General features: G+C 36.0%; 1 protein-coding gene across 1 annotated transcript in view; it reads left to right on the plus strand.

The window, feature by feature from the left end:
- Positions 1–14,231, plus strand: part of LOC100369158 (plexin-A2-like) — a 30,116-nt gene extending 15,885 nt beyond the window's left edge. Inside the window, exons 13-20 of the mRNA XM_085503083.1 lie at positions 686–834; positions 2,482–2,596; positions 2,774–2,910; positions 8,376–8,546; positions 9,777–9,870; positions 10,401–10,649; positions 11,044–11,202; positions 12,405–14,231. Of these exons, the coding sequence (XP_085359209.1) occupies positions 686–834; positions 2,482–2,596; positions 2,774–2,910; positions 8,376–8,546; positions 9,777–9,870; positions 10,401–10,649; positions 11,044–11,202; positions 12,405–12,653 (1,323 nt within the window). The 3' untranslated portion in view covers positions 12,654–14,231. The remainder of the gene's footprint in view (positions 1–685; positions 835–2,481; positions 2,597–2,773; positions 2,911–8,375; positions 8,547–9,776; positions 9,871–10,400; positions 10,650–11,043; positions 11,203–12,404) is intronic.
- The last annotated feature ends 3,993 nt before the right edge of the window (positions 14,232–18,224 follow it).

The following is an 18,224-nucleotide window of genomic DNA, read 5'->3' on the forward strand; positions in this document are numbered from 1 at the left end:
ATGTGTGAATGCCCAATTATCCTAACACCTGTACGTCGATTGTACTACTACCGTAATGGTTGAAGAGGAACAATGTTTTTAAACACCTAATAGCGTAATGATTTGCAAGTAGATATTGTGTTTTGTTTGTGTAAACTGGCATTCTGATTCATTTTGTAGAATTTACCAGCGACGTTTCGTATTCAAATTTCAGGGCTGAACATATTCTATAAAGATAGCACGACAAAATCTCACAAAGAGTTTTATCGCAAAAATGGGCAACATACTACCATTTTTCAAGTAGTCTTATTAATACTTTTATCAGGTTTCCCTGATCAGTTGCTCATACACCCGCAATCACTATGAACAGTGCTCACAGTCGTGTGATCTTGATATAATAGTTAAGCCAGTTTATTTGACATTTAGGCCAGTTTATTCTGGTTTGGGCAGAATCAATTCTAGTTACTTTAGTCAATCTGATAGACTAAGAGTAATCATGTTATAATCTATTTTTCAGCGACAGACGGAATAGTTTCTAATATTTGATAAGACTGATAAAAACAAAACAGCTTTTTTAAATTGTGGTATGACACTTTTTTTTCTTTTAAAACGTCAAGAGTTCTTATCAGCCACCATTCCCTTTTACCCTTTCTGTCACTGGAAAAATGAACCCATTATTGAACATATATTGTGTCATCTATTGTAGATTAAACCAGAAGCGGGTCCTATTGAAGGGGGCACCAGGCTGACCATCATGGGGTATAATTTAGGAAAGAATGTGTCTCATGTTAAAAATGTTGATGTCGCCGGACTAGGATGTCTACCGCAGTCAGATGGATATAGGATTGCAGAACAGTACGTCTTAGTAGAGTTCATATTGATTCATTTCTAATAATAGTTCCATTTAAGATAGCGAGACTATTATTTGCATACTTGTTTCATCTTCTAATTGTGACTAAATGTATTTTTAAAATCGCCAGACTTCAAGCTTTTCAAAAATGTGTTTTTCATGCCCGTATCTGCATTCTACGACGCGTTACTCAATCAAAGATAAAAAATTACTTTTTTTTGTAAAAAAAATATTAGCAGTTATGCTGGTGATAAGAAGTTTTTTTTTCACTTTTCCTAGTTCAATAGTCTGATAAATTGAATGTGTCTTGTCAGTTTTATTCAAGCAACGCGTTTTAATTAGTAGTGTGCTGAATTTTAATTTCCGTTTTAGTCGCATTGCCCCAACTAAAACCACGACACGTTGGTAAATAATCCACGAACTAGTTTGTCTGGACAAATTAAAGTTCCTCTCATTGTCACCTTAAATCTGTAAAAATTTGATGTTAATCCGACGACAAAAAGTATACGTTATTTTTTGTTAAAGACCTTGTATTTTGAAAAAATAAACTCCTAGAGAACGTCCATGAAGTCACGGCAAAGGTTTTCAAGCTTGTTTATCGGCACAATCAATTTGTTTTCCCATCAAGGTCTGTTTTAACATGTGTAGGGACATCCAAATGTGTAAGGCTATTGGAAACCAAAAAAATAAAGGAATGAGATAGCTATAGTTCGATAAAATCAGCAGATGAAAACACCAAAATCAATGATTTTGTTTTAGTGGCTGTTTGACCTTGTGTCTGACACATTCATATGCAAATGACTAATTTGTGAAACAAACAGGGGCGGAGACAAACCTCTCAAGTGTTTGGAAACACTCATTGTGTGTCAGAAAGCTACTGATAACACATCCTAACATTGCTTTGTCTTGTGTTAATCTTTGAAACTTATAGGCACTCAGATTAAACCTGTGTTGTTGATTTTAGAAAACACTACTGAGGCTGCTTTGCTTCCTTTCAGAAAATCAACATTTTAACCAACTTACATGACATTCTATGTTATGTTGACTTTATCAGATGAAAGTTTATAGTGCATTTCATCAATTAATAAATAAATGTGAAAATCGTAATTTTCAACACAAATAATAGTCTCGCTAACTTAATCATACTGACAATACTACTAATGCTAAACATAGTTTTATAACATCCTGGGTGACTGGTGCCACACACTCAACAAGAAGACTAACATCACTGGCAGAGTTTCGTTTACAGAAATGACTTTGGGGAAACCTTTAGTTATGTCAGCAGGTGTATGTGTTCAACTGGGCCAGGTTAATCACGTGATATTTGGTTCGTTGCCTGGATGTTCCAATATTTGATATATGGTTTCAATGGCAGAATGCTCTCGCTATAAGTGTCATCACCACTTACTCCTTTTTGATATTCTATGTGGGGAATTGTATCTCAACACAAACATGTTACCAAAACAAAGTGGTATTATTTTCAAACAATACATAATTTTATAAAGAATGACGTATATTCTCGATCAATTGATGTGGTCAGTTATAGTTGTATGTAGCATACCTCTCATACTAGGCGTGGGTATTCACATTGGTAACTGTATCAGCTGTTCTTGTATGTAAGAGCAATATTAATGTTGTCTTGTTTTTAACAGAGTACAATGTCTCACCAGCGCTAGTAATGGTGTTCATTCAGGTCATGTTTCCATAACTATTGGAAATAATCTAATGTCGTACAGTGGCGTTTCAACTGGTCAGTTCTCTTATGTGGTAAATATCTATAATTGTTTTCTAATTATTGCATAACATATATCATGGATTTCGTTATTACTTTTATATATTACTCTGTTGTGTTTGTATTAAGTAATCTAATTCCCATGTGTGCACAGGAATATTGATGAATATTTACATTTACCTAAACGTTATGGTCACGTTCTCGTTCAACAGGTAGTCAAAATATATAATATTTTCCCGATGAAAGGTGCACAGTCTGGCGGAACCAAGGTCACGGTAGTTGGGGAAAATATGAACGCTGGTAGTAATATAACGGCGACAATTGCTGGGTTGAAGTGCTATGTTACAGAGTAAGTACGATCTTACGAATGATCTTCAGTGCTATGTTACAAATTGAGTGATATGTAAACGCTGCCGTTCTTTACAGTGTTTTGAAACAATGTGCTACGAAATTAGAAGTTGAGGTTTCCAGTTGAGAGTAACTAATGTACACTTGACAATGCAAGCGGTGATTGTTACAACTCAATTGTTGAAAAGTAAATCAATATATGAATTTGGAATAAACCATATTCGTAAATAATATGAACAATTGAAATAAGTAAAAAGCCTCATATAATAATAATAATAATAATAATAATAATAATAATAATAATAATAATAATAATAATAATAATAATAATAATAATAATAATAATTTTGATGGTGATTTACTAATAATGTCGTATAGTTCATCTGTATTAGTGGTCCTGGAAGCGTGAAAAGTGGAGGTGGATGTAGTTTCTATATGCGGCAGAATATTGACTTTTCCAATTGAGTATAGTTTGTCACGGATATCTTTGATCTTATTGATGAAAATGTTGCTAAATTCATTGCCAAGTGTTTGATCACACTTATGTGATGGTAGCTGTTTCTGACTTAAGTTCCCAGACAGGTTTGAACTGATGCGAAATAAGAATTGTTGATCATGAACATGGTTCTCGATCAGGTTGGTGTAGTAATTGATTTCAGTAGTGTACCATTTACTGTCTGGGCGTAGAGTGATGACCCGCTTTTTAACAATGGGCGTGATCATCAAGAATGTCCAGGATAGTTGTATTGAATTGTAAGATGGCAGCCTGTGGATCGGATGAAGGCAGGATGATCTCAGGAGATACTTTCAGGTTGTTCTGGAAATCATCGAGTGAAATTGATTTAATACATCAATAAGTTATTCGCTTTTTGGAGAGTGGTGGATTACGATACACAAGTGTGGCATTAGTAGGGTTATGATCAGACAGTTAGATCAGATGATGGCGACACCCCCACCAGCCGATCGTGCACGTGGTGTTTGCTTGAAAGAATATCCAATTGGTGTGCATTCTGTAATAATATGCTCATCTCCGGTGTCTTTGAGCAAGGTTTCTGTGAGTGCAATTACGTCAATGTTTTTTTAAGTAATATAATCTTCTACATCTGATGCTTTGTTACGAATGGAGCGAATATTGGTTGGGAGAAGAAGTTGGAGTTGACGCTGAATGGTGTTCTGGGTACCGTCATTTGTTGTATTTATTAGTGGAATGTAGATGAGATTGTCAAAGTTGGTACGATTTGCATTACAACAAAACGAAGCTTGTTTGCAGGTGGGCTGTATTGTTTTGATGTAGTTTACTTTATGTGTTGGTCCTGTATATGTGAGCCCTTTCCTGTGCCTCTGTGTGTAGCACAACGTGCCCGGATACTCAGTAATTTTACGGTATCATAAACGGAGGTTGGTAGTCTTGAAATGCATGTGTTGAAAAACTTTAGAGTGAAGGTGCTGTAATGCATTGTAGTATTGAATGGACAGTCAGCATATGAATAGGGAGGTGATCAGTGGCACCAGTTATATAACTTAGTAGGGCTTAGTCTTTTCCACGAAACGAAACGAAACGAAACCCAAACCCAAACCCTAACCCTAACCCTAACTCGCATTTTTTTTTTCATTGGCCCAATAATATCTGAGAAAATTTCACACTGTGAAATACGGACGTGACGATGTTTGAGGTCGTTCAAAATCTAAGGTTAGGGTTAGGGTTAGGGTTTCGTTTCGTTTCGTTTCGTTTTATTTTGTTTCATTTCGTTTCGTGGAAAAGACTAAGCCACTTAGTAGAGACAATGAAACACGCATAAATTATGTCACAGTGTCAGTTCAGTTGTAACACAGACCAGGTTACAACCTGATAATTTGATAATTATGAAAACGGGAATCGACGATATGAGTAACACACTTCACAAGTAAGGTCCTTGACAGTACATTGGTGTGTGTATGTTTCCAAATACAGGCAATAGCAACATTAACAGGGTAAACTCAGTAGTTTTATAGGAAAGAAGTATGGAGGCTGACACTAGGCGCACATCCATTCACAGGGACTTCAGGGATATAACTTAAATACATATGTCTATCATAGTGTGTCGTTTTAAACATGTTTAGTTTACGATAAATCATGATCATATTTCGTTGGTAATGCACCTTTAAAAGACTTTCAAAACAAATAAGATAAAAGTAAAAAAAAATTATATTGGTCTCTAGTAATCCTATATACTTGAAAGATTTGTCTGAACATTTTGGGAAAATATTAACAAATGAATATAGATTTACATTTAGGTGAAACATTTTTGTCCCCAAACCTATAAAATGTTCATATTTAGGTTTACTTTCTGTTTAATGAACTTTCCTAAAGTATACATAAATCTAGGACATAAATTGTGCTCCTACCTATACCAGAAAATCTTTAGTTATGTCTATGTGCCTTCTCTATCAAATCTACAGAAAGTTTATAATTTTAATATACCAGTATATTGATTACAATAACCACATTTTTTTATTTTTTTTTTGATCCGCTTCAATCCATAATGGCCTAATTCCCCATCATACACTACATGTCATTTATTGTTTGTGACAGGGAGTTTGGACCTTGTGATGAAACGGGTGTTTTTTTACGTAATTGTTTGCATCGAGTAGGCCAAGTAGGGTATTTTGCTGTTTTAATATGTTTTTAGCAGCAGAAATATAACACAATGCTACTGTTACTGTATATTCTTAAGGACTAGTAACACTGAATTAATTGGCAGGCTTAATGATGACCACATAAGAATACATTTTTCCAAGTCCAGAGACGATTATGATGGTATATTGTATTGTATTGTATTGTGATTTTTGATTTACGGGTATGTAAAACGAAATTACATTAACGGATGTAACTGATAACTTTTCCAATGAAATCCTTAGCACCCCGTTGGCAGGCCAGTCACACTGGTTCTCACCACAAGAGGTTACGATCCCCCTTGCCAAATACTAAGAACAACTGAAACTAATATCTACATATTTACATGAAAAATTGTCCACCTGTGCGGATCTGTTTGTGCAGGAGTTTTACGACCGTATGCCCTTACTGACGTCAACCGAACTTGTTATGTGGGAAGTTGGCACCCAAAGCTCACAGGTGCTACACCTTGCCCAAGGGTGACCTGGAGGTAGTTGTGGCAAAGGGTAACCTCATTCTCCCACGTCCATAGACTCCACAACCGGATGTAGTTTAAACTCTTGCCCAGGACACATATATACATATTTAAAAAAAACGTAAACGCTGCCTTTAATAGGTAATACCTCAAACGTGAGGCCGAGTTGGTGCAAGGCTTTTATGACCGTATGCCCTTACTGACGTTCACCAAACTTATTATGTGGGAAGTTGGCACCCAAGGCTGACAGGTGCTACACCTTGCCCAAGGGTGACCTGGAGGTAGTTGCGGCAAAGGGTAACCTCATTCTCCCGAGTACAAAAACTCCGCAACCGGATGCAATTTTAACGTCGTACCCAGGACCTGAAAATATGTTTTAAAGCTGAAAACCGACACTTCTAAGTCGTGAGGCCAAAACCTGTAATAATCTGGGGAGCGCTGAAAAGCACCGCGTTCACCCGCGCGTTCAGTGTGTTGAGGAAAATGACAAGCCAGGAGGGTGGCAATTCAGTGTTTGTGTGTGTAGACTGATATCCACCATGAGAACAAAATCCTCTGACACGACTAATGTCACGAAACCAGGGAGTACCACAACAATAACCAAAGCGGATAAAAGAAGACCAGATATGACTCAATAGGGCAAAGGCCCTAAACAGCGAAGTGGACAAGTAAAACCTAGGTTTACAGATGAATTTGAAGTGCATCATTCTGAATGTCACATAACACACCGTCCACTGCCCAAAATGTTTCGAATTTAGGTAGCTGATTTTTAAAACGGTGGTATTCATATTCCGTTTTGATCCTCAAAATAAGTCTCGTTTTGAAAATTTCTAGAGAATAACTGACACCTTTTTGTTGCCTCTTGTTTCGACGACTGGTGTGAATTGCAGCTTTCACCATGCTTGTTAATAGGCAAAACATTTGTTGTGCTTGTCGGGAAAGAAAACCCTTGGAACGACGCGGTGGCAGAATTAAAAACCACCAGAATGGCATACGAAAGCCTGTTTGAAGCAGACCAGACGTGATTATTTTAAATGTATGCAATAGATCGTTATTAGATGGGCATTCTATAAAGATGTGTTCAAGTGTATCCACCTCGCCACAAAAAATACACTTATCCGAGCTTGATAACCGAGCTTTGAAAAGGAAACTACCAGTTGCAAAGGCGCCATGGGATATGCGCCACTGCATATCTCCGTCATACGTCGTAATTAGTGTTGCATAACAGTCCTGAAAATTGGGTTTAGTTGTTTCAGGCAGACTAAGTATGTCACACCATACGTTTCTTGGTTGTTGTTGACGACCACTAGTACTGAGAACTTCAATTAAATATTTATATATTGCGCCTTTTTCAAGTTTATGAAGTGCTAGATTCAGCTCATCAGAAAAATGTAGCTGAAAACTGAGATGAGAGAGAGCATAAACACGATTGTTTTTTCGTTTGAAATAATTGTTCGCAGTATCCTTCCATTTGGTAGGCATGGAATCATGAATAACCTTGAGACTGAGCTGCAGAATGCGTTCAGAATTTATATTTACTCTATCTGAGATGTTTGAAACTTCTAACCACGTTTGATTTGTTTCATGGACCAGATCACAGACTTTGGTTATACCCGCGTCCACAAAGTGACGGAGTGCAAAAGGTTCCTTTCTAATAGGATGATTAATAAATGCATTGTGAAAAAGTGGTTCATTAAAAATATCAATCGGATTATTGTCATTAAATTTACGCACCTTATCTACAGACTTCCAGCATTGTATTGTATTGTATTGTATTGTATTGTACATAACGATGTAAAATATATCATGATTATATATCGTGGATACTGTGGATTTTTGTATTCTTTATTACAAATTGAACCTTCTGACCCAAAGCCAAGTCTTTCTCTCATATTGGAAACCCAGGGATTCGAAACACAATATGCATATTATAATTTGTTGTAATTTTCAATTGTCTAGATGCTGATCTATATTATTTTATTCCAAGGCAGTGAACTTTTGTTTTACTTTAGTGTACATTTCTTGATTGACTGAAAAGTTCGTAATTACTGGTAGAGACTGTTTGATTTTACTTCTAATCTAGTCTTTTGATGTCTGTAGAAACAATGTCAGCATGGGGATTTGTTTCAAATAGTCATCAACTTTTATTTCCATTGTTTTAAAGTAATGTTGTGCTAAATATTTGTGGTAATAGTTTTATGTGTTTTTTTAAATATTTTCCCTATAATTGTATTTTAATTATGTCCGGTACATGGTATGCAATAAAGTACTCTTGTATAAATAATTAGTTTATAATGTTGTGTAACTTACCATTGCATTGTTTCATTTGTATATTCAGTACAAGTTACAATACTACTTTGTGTGTGACCTCGGCATCAGAATATAAAGATCGCTCTGGGACTATCAAGATGTATTTTGATGATGGAGAAATATCAAATGATGAGTTGCTATTCATATATATGGAAGATCCAACTATTCAAACAATATCAAGAACTAAGGCATTCATTAAGTATGTTTTTTCTGTTTTCAAATCTTAGTCTGCTCTATATGTTAATAGCATCAATGATACAGGACAGTGTGATACTCTTTCAGCATCTGATCCCTTCTGCTGGTTAAGCAGTTGTTGAACTAAATGGTCTGTATACTATACAAATGGGTCTGTGTATCGTTAATATTGTGTAAATATGCTAGACAATTTGAGAGAAATCATACGCTCAGCATTAAATTAATTTCAAATATGCATTGATTGGTTAAAATTCCGTGAAAGAGGAAGCTATAAAGTTTGAAATGAACAATGATAGTATACGTAAAATGTGACATCAATGAAATGTGATTAACAATTCTTAAAATTTTCTCCATTATGTCTTCACTACACATTTCTTAGTAAATTTGTGGTATTAGATAAACTGAAAAGCTTCAACAATTGCATTTTGATTTACACGTGGATGTATACGTGTGAACATTATACATTATAGGTTCCTTAAGTTAATATGTTACCAACATATTGCTAACTAGCAAATTTTGAAAATAAAAATATGTTGTAAATTTAAATATTTGGTCCCGAGACGAATCCAATTTGGCTTCAATAATTTATACTACGATTATTAATAGATAACGTTGGTGTATTCACACATCTTGTCGGAAGGGAAAATGATATGTGTCGTGGGTCAAACGTTTAGCTCATTATATAGCAGACACATTGTTACCGAAAACCAAAGTTGGGTTTATGATATGTTCTGCATCATAAATGTTCAACTACTGTGTTCCTATTATCACATTCAGCATTCAGCTACCATTGCTATCAATAAACGGCTGACAATTTTTAAAAATGTGTCAGTGCCAGCTGCAAGACATTAATCAAGCTGATACTGGTACCGTTTTTTGTGAACCGATTAGAACTAAGTAATGCAAAAGTTTATCGTGGGTTTTATGGTAGAAAATAGGAATGACTTAGCATGAAAACGGATATTAACGTCACACCACAATGTGAAAAACTATGATCTAAAATAGTTATTATTATGTGATGATAATATTCTTCACGCTGGGTTTTGCAAGAGATAAGCCAAATATGTATAACAAAATATTAACCACGGTGGTAAATATGCTAATGATCCTGTCAAGAAGAAAGCGAAAAGAAATTGATTTTATTTTGTGATTGCAAATCGCATAGTTGTATAATGTTCGTGTGAGTTCATTGGTCACAGATAAGTCACTATTCATATATTATTTATTGTTTCAGTGGCGGAACAACAATTACAGTTCTTGGACATAATTTGAATATTGTACAAACGCCCTTATTGAGAGTATATATAAATATGCATCATTATGACGCGGTAAGTTCACATATCATCTTTTAATATTTCTTGTTCACCTAAAAATGCAGCTTAGGCTCATTGAACATGTTCAACTTTTCTAAAACGTCTAAGCTTGTTCAATCATATAAAATTAGTATCACATTTCACTTTAATTCGACTAACTAACTTGAGTGTGGTTCATTTTATTCCAATAAATATTACAATCGTACATAAATTGACGTACAGATTATATAAGTTATGGGAATGAGTTAGTTACTACTAATCGCGTCTAGTTTTCTGTGTTAGAACAAGTTATTGGTGAATAAGTAACCATGTGATGTGATGTAGCATAGTCACATTGCTCAATGTGTTCAGCATTTAACATTAATCACTAGAACTGTTTTTAGTTGTTTTGCTTAGTTTAGAATCAGTAACAGTTGTATGTTTTGTGTACGATTAAAATTTATTGCATAATGTCATTTATGTGCAGAGACACGTGACTCATAATCTAACACTTTGATGTATTGATTTTCCTAATGCACTATACCTTGTATCGTGTTCCTTTACAGCCATGTACAGTGAAATCTTCCAGTGAGATGCTGTGTACAGCACCAAATATATGGGCAAGTAACATTGAACCAACAGCAGAGCAACCATATTTAGTAGATTATGGCTTTATAATGGATAATGTGGAAAATACAACACATCTAAAAGACACAATATTTGGACCATTTTCCTATTTTCCCAACCCAGCATTCTATCCATTTGATGGTGTTAAAAAATACAGAGGACTTGGGGAGGATCCTATCGTAATCATGGTAGGTCTGTATCTTGTGTGATGCAATGTATAACCAGCAATGATGACATGTATTCTCTGTGTACGATAAGCAAATATATGGCCCCTATCAGTGATAAGCTTTCATGAAAAACATTTGCTTCCTATACATTAACTTAAACAATCTGTACTACAATAATATTAAATCATCAAGTTTTGTGAGAGGGGTCATATTATAATGCATTGTATTTTTCCAAACAACTTTAAAGGCCTTTTAGTATATAATGAATTTCACGAATTGTCCGTGTTACTATTGGATGTTTTTAATTGCAATTCTCTATTCTTATTAGGTTTGGGGTGATATTTGGGGGGCATGTATGTATGTATGTAATCTGGTGTCGATTCGTTTACCCGCAAACATCTCTTTATTATGACAGGGCGAGGATTTAAATTTGGCAGTGGATGAAAGCGATGTTAGAGTAATGATTGGTAGTGAATTTTGTGAAGTGATTTCCTTGGCATGGAATCAGCTGACCTGTGTGCCACCTGCACATCCGCCAAATGGAGGAAATGACAAAAGCGGGGCAGAATTATGGGTAAATAGTTATGCATCATGTGTGTCACATTTACGGTTGCTATTAATTTGTTGAACTAATCATGATGGCTTTAATTAGACAACAGGATTTATTCAATCAATCTGATTGAAATCTGATGTAGGTATAGGCTCCAATTTATATATTAATGGATGCATATGGAAATATATTGTAAGAACCAACCAATAAGAGCACGGGTTACCAAACGAAAACTCCACTAGTTCAATCTTGACAAATGTGTGGCTATGTCGGCATTGCACACCTACCGAATGGAACCAACAATCATCAGTTCATGTGACTGCTGGACGGTCGGATGAAACGTATATTAGAATGTTTAAATTTAAAGAATATATAAAAAAATATATTTAAAAAAGAATATATCCGTAAATACAACAAGAAGAAGCTAAGCACATAGAAAGCAAGTGTAAATACGCACTAACACTCAGTGAAGTATCGGGTGATATATGAAGATACGAGTGACAGAGAAATTGCAACACATAACCTGCTGCAGAGCAGATTAAAGTCAGGTATTATATACCTAAAAAGAAGAGAATTCACAAAAGTGGATAAAAAAAGTGTTATGTAATGCATAATACTGTTCTCTATTATTGACCGATATTCTATATCTCACATAGCAAATAACTCGAATAAATTATGTTCTCCAATTCTTATTACTCATGAAAGAAAATATTTTTGCATAAAAATGGCTAAACCCACCTCCAAATCACTATCTGCGACAGATTTTTCAGCAGGCAATTTGCATCACAATTTACCATCTTGAAATTTTATAAATTGTGCATGCACAAATCATACAACATTTTTGTAAGGCGCTGTGTGATACCAAACATTGAATCAGAGGTAGTTAAGGCGACGATATAAAAACGAACTCAATAACAGCAAATAAAACAAAACAAAAATTCGCAAATTAAAAACTAATAACAGAAAATATATAGATAAAATAATGAAGAATATTCCTAAATCGAATCTCAGATTAACTCGGTCTGGATATAAGCCACACGAGCTCACACCTCATCGGTTTACGGTGGCCTTTATTTTTGTAAACAGTGTGTCTAATCATGAACCTACCTTGCTTTGTATTGAATTGAAACAATGATATCGACGTCTTTATTTAACTGAATAACCCCTTTAATTTTCACCATTCCAAAATGATTCTATACTATTTATGTTAATTTATGTTATTACAGGTCACAATTGGGAATTCTCTAGAGTTCTTCATAGGATCTGTGAGTTATGCTGAGGAAGATCCACCCATTGCATCTTGGCTCATTGCGATATTTACGTGTACACTAATACTGCTTCTGTTATTATCACTCACGGCATTGGCAACCTGCATCATTCGACGACATTTTAAACAGCGTGGTTGTAACATTCAGTCTGATATTGCTATGACGACCGTATCAGGAGACGTTTCTTCAGGTTATGCCCATTTATAATCAGTGAACTGTCAAACTATAGTTTAAGGTGTTTATTGAGTGATTGGGTAAAATACATTTTTTATATCATCGTAAATAGTATCTAACTTACCTTTCAACACTTTTTTATCTTTTCAAAGACTGTTAATAATTATTTTCGAAAACCACAATGCAGTTTTTTAAATAGCCAAACATGACATATTTCGCATGAGCAGTAACATAATATTCAAATCGTTTTTTATTTTAATGCATTTGTTACAGTAATCTTCCATTTTGAAGCCTGAATTATACTGATCAACGATACTTTGTCAGAAATGCGATGAATTACATGGTCTACTGATAAAGAAACTATATAGAGGAGGTCAAAGGTTACGACATGTAAACGAATCTTTGACCGGCTCGCTCTGGATTTTTTAGCAGTAAAATAGCGAACTTCCGCGAGATGATTTGTTTTGAACTATGAGCCCACGGGGCGGGAGTGTAACACTGGTATTTGTTCAATTGATGCACTCTGATTTACAGGCTATGTTTGGTGGCTGTGGCCTAAGCTGGAGGGGGGGGGGTCTTGTTTTGTTTTTTTGTTTTGCTTGTGTTCCTTTCTAAAACAGAAAAACGAGTCAGTATAAAAGAAAGTGTAGGTACTACGGGGGTTTCAATTCATATGCTCCTAATGATGAGAAAAGCCGTATTACATTTCCAAAAATATTTTCCAAGAAATTAGAGAAAGTCTGTCTGACCACGATATCCATGTAATCTGGGGGGGGGGGATCTTAACATTGTATTAGATCACGCTAAAGACAGACGTGGAAGCAAACCCAACAGTTGCATAGGGCCCATCAGCTTTCGCCTCCACCCTAAAAACCGATATTGATTTTAACATCCAATCCACTTTTCTTCAAAACCCTTACACACCAAAATTGTGTGGCACTTGTCACCTTGGAGGAAGCCAAATGAATCATTAAAACTCTGCCTGTGAATAAAACGCCAGGAAATGATGGTTTGCCAGTTTTTTAGCAAATTCTGGCCATTGGTGTCTAAATATGTAGTTAATTCCCTAAACACCACCTATAAAGATGGTCAATTATTCCTATCTCAGCGACAGGCAGTCATCACATTGTTGGAAAAAATGGTAGGGGTAGTAGGTTTCTTAAAAATTGGCGCCCCATCTCGCTCCTCAACACTGATTAAAAAATTTGAACAAAGTGTTTGGTCAAAAGACTAGAAAACGTTCTCCCAGATATAATTCATAATACTCAATCGGCCTATGTCAAAAATAGACAAATAGGAGATGTGGTCAGTCTTGTAGAAAACATTTTTGACTATATGGATGAGGAAACTAAGCCAGGAATATTGTTAACAATAGACCTGGAAAAGGTTTTTGACACGTTAGAATGGTCCTTTTTATTCAAAAGTCTTGAAACATTTAATTTCGGACCCAGCTTTAATAGCTCGACAAAAACTCTTTACTCAAACAATGTTAGCTGTGTTAATACTGGTTATTTCGCTCTAGGACGAGGGTTCAGACAATATCACCAATGTTGTTCATTCTTACTATAGAAATATGTTTATGCTAATAAATAATACGGTCAGATGGAGAAATTAAGGGAATCCCAGTACCGGGTTTTGGAACCATTAAAAATGCTTCTTTTGCAGACGACCTCACATGTTTATTGATGGGCCGCCCTTCCTGTAGGAGACTTTTCCAATATTGAAAAATTTTGAGAAATTGTCGGGTCTTGCAGTTGACAGTTGCAGTGTGAAGCGATGTGGCAAACCTCTGAAAGTGAAATGACCGAATATTATTTAAATTGTAGGAATTTATTTAAACTAGCTACTGAAAGGAACTTTGCTGAGCCCATGGAGAAACTGTGAATGTCATTTAAATTTTGGAAACTCAGAAAACTAACTCTGCTTGGAAAGGTACAGATTATTAAATCTATGGGAATTCCTAGGCTCCAATATGTACTAAATCGTACAGCCTGTCCTAATATAATTGTTATTTCAATTTATGTGGAATGGGAAGGATCGGGTTGCACGGAAAACCGTGGTTGGGGAAGTAGGAGAAGGTGGGGCCGACATTTTTGCTATAGTTAAGGTCCAAGGTATAAACTGGCTGAGGCGTTACCACGACAACAATACCCATTCATGAAAATGTTTTTTACATAGAAAATGTCACAGTATTGGTGGAGTCAAATCACTGTTGAGAGCCAATTTTAAAATAAAACGTTTACCTATTGTACTTATGGGTCTAAATATTAGAATGATGCAGCCTGGATTTCTGTGGTTGGGGAAAGCAAAGATGAGGAGCATTTCCTCAACCAAGCTATCTGGAATAATTATAATATTCTTCAAGGGGGTAAAAGTATTTTTAACAACTATTTTTGTGAAGCTGCATTTCAGTATGTTGGACATCTTTTTAATAAACATAGTCAAGTCTTACAATGGGGGGGGGGGGATCTTGTCAAGAGGGGTGCCCGTCACTGCTATCTGAAATGGTATGGGATAATTGCAGCGATACCATCTAGCTGGAAACAAAATGTTGATATGTCAAAATTTACAAGGACCAATGATGAGAATACTGAGATAGGTAAACCATTTATTGGAGTCTGAGTCAGTGCAAAATTAAACCAGTTACCTGGGGTATTGTAAAACATTATTTCATTTCTCTGCGATCGGAAATGTTCTTTATAAAAGCATTTAATTCATTTATAAATGAATTGGGAAGTATTTTTTTACCATTTAAACTTACCATTGATTTAAAATTAAGGTAATTTCAGTGGGAAAATTTCTCACAATATCCTGGTTACAAACACAATACTCTACAAGTAACCTGTAGAATACTGTGTGGGTATTTTTTTTATATTGATTTTTGTTGCATTTGCAGTAAATAGTTACCAAACAATGAGAAATCTATAGGATTGAATATACCCCACAGCTGGCTTCACATGCAGTGTTCATAGTTCATATGGTGCTTACACCAGGATTTAATTACAGCACCTAGGCGGTATGTGGTTACAGTAATCGCAAGAAATTGACATGACAATAGAAATTCATTAAAGACTGCCACTCCCATGCAATTAATAGCGAGTGAAATTCCTGGGATTGAAACATATATTTTGAAGTCACTAATGTAGGCAACGAATAACTGCAAGTTGACATAAAGATGAGGTAGTTTATTTAATCAGTGGACAACTAGAGGCTGAAATTATAACTAATTTGTTTATTTCAATTTCTCCTGACGTCAAATAGAATACACTGGTGAAACACGGTAGTAACTGTGGGTGAAAGGATGTTTTGCGGTGTAGTTTACATTGTATATGGAGTGGTAGGGTCGGGTGTAATGTGTTCATTTCCAACTATTATGAAGTCACGTAGAATTTCACTTAATTTATTTTTTCTGACATGTTTTCAAGCATTACATGTGAATCCAATTTTCACTGCGCCGTGTCTCAATAGAGTATGAGGGAAATGGCATATTCACTGGAATTTATTTCAGGGGGAAAATGTTTTCAGTGATAATGAAGTATTGTGACAGATACCCTCCCCGTGGCTTTCATTGCGTATGGAAGTTATTTTCACGAGTGATGCGGTGTATCCTGCTGCCGTACTTTCACGAGCGAAGCCACGGGGAGAGTGTGGGGTTCTGTTATTATACACATGTCCCATATTTAATTATTTCATATTAAAAAAAGAACGTGCAACAAACCGGGATAGAAATTTAGATCGGGGAACCCAATTGCCCATTAATATGCTCCAAGACAGTGCTGCGACCTAGCAACGCTTGTCAGTGTAGAACGCGTGTCGCTGTACGTGTGAAAATAAAATAATCAGACGTCTATAAACTCGTGGATGTTTAAGCGCGGTGGTCGTAGCACAACGCGTGTTCGAATTTCATGTAAATAAACAATGTATTTTACACGCGTTGTATACGTCGCTATGATCCCATATCGAACAGGACGCGACACGACGACTGTCGCCCTTTAGTTGGGACCACGACAGAACCAGAACTTAAACTGGGCGACTACGATACACGGTTGATGTTGAAGTTAAAAGTTCCTCCACAGATCTGTGCATTGGCAAACATGCCGTGCAACTGCGGTACTCCACTGACGGAATGACTTTCGTTGAAATCGGTCGTCGCTGACTCGTGAGCTGCACACTACAACCTCGTTTGTGATGTTGCTTGCTTGTCGTGGATAGACTGGTTAAATTTTGCTAATTTGGCGTTGGTAATCTTTATTTGGAACTGAGTAACGCCGCAACGTCGCCAGCAGAAACCTCATGGTATATCGATGTTGATGGTTGCGGCTCCATATTAATCGGAGATTTTACTGCGAGTCCAGGCAGCGGGTGGATCTTCCGAGAGCCCTTCAAGATTTATAAAACTCAGATTCCAGGTGGTCAACAAACATTAAGTTCTCCCAATCCTAGTATTCTATGTGATGTACATCTAACATGCCAAAAATGCTGGTGAACGATTTGAACCTGACAAAAATACTTGAAATAGATACCAGGAAGGGGAGGGGGGTAAAAGAAAAGTTATATAACATTTTATTATTCAATAATTTATTAAAATACATAAGTTTGACCAACTCCCTGTGATACAACACCTCAGACATAGCTCATTGTACTGGGCTTGAGTGTGGGCAAAAAGTTACTATTTGAATTTTTGATATCTTTTTTCATTAATGAGAAAGTTTATCCCGAAGTTAGAGTAACTGTTCAGCAGGAATGGCTTTTTGACTCTTCTGTGATTTTATTTGGCTTGGCTGATTTTGTCACGGTTCATACTTGACAGGCAGGTCGTACCATCACTAATTGGAAAAACAATCCTGACCCACCGCTACCATGGCAACAGCCAAAGTCTTGTAATAGCAGTGCCCAAATGATCATGCCTTTTATTTTGGCTACGTTGCGCACTGGTAAGAGATCACCGGCGCCGACATTGTTACCACTGTCAACGGAATCCCAACGCAGCTTTGAACTTTGAATAAAATGTAAATACTGCCTCCAATCTAGAAAATACTATCGCAAAACGGTTGGAAATAATACATTTAACGGCTGAATACGTCCTAACAATAAAATAAAGTGACTTCTAATGACTGCCATGTTATTTTGCGAACCTCGTATAAGGTGCCCGGTTTTAGTTATAAACAGACGTTAGCTTCACGTTCATGTCCCTTCCATGATAACAGCCGAAAACATATTGCTTGTTTTTTACCGGTTTTCATTGGCAACCGAAGTATTTTTATTTTGTAAACAAATTTTCGTCTGCTATTTTTATTCAGTTCAAATCGTTCAGCAACATTTTTGGCATATTAGGTGTACATCACATGGAATACTACGATTGAGAGAACTTGATGTATGTTGACTGAGTTTTATCATAGTACGAAGTACAGGAAGTTACTCAGTTCCAAATAAAGATTACCAACGTCAAATGAGCAACATTTGACTGGTAATCAAGATTCATGTAATCCATGGCTAACAAGCAACATCACAAGCGAAGTTGTAGCATGCAGTACGAGTAAGTCATCCCGTCAGTGGAGTACCGCAGTAACAAAGCATGTTTGCCATCAGCATTGTATTCAAACG

The sequence above is a fragment of the Saccoglossus kowalevskii genome, chromosome 9 (genome assembly GCF_978046115.1).
Source record: "Saccoglossus kowalevskii chromosome 9, keSacKowa6.1, whole genome shotgun sequence".
Lineage (NCBI taxonomy): Eukaryota > Metazoa > Hemichordata > Enteropneusta > Harrimaniidae > Saccoglossus > Saccoglossus kowalevskii.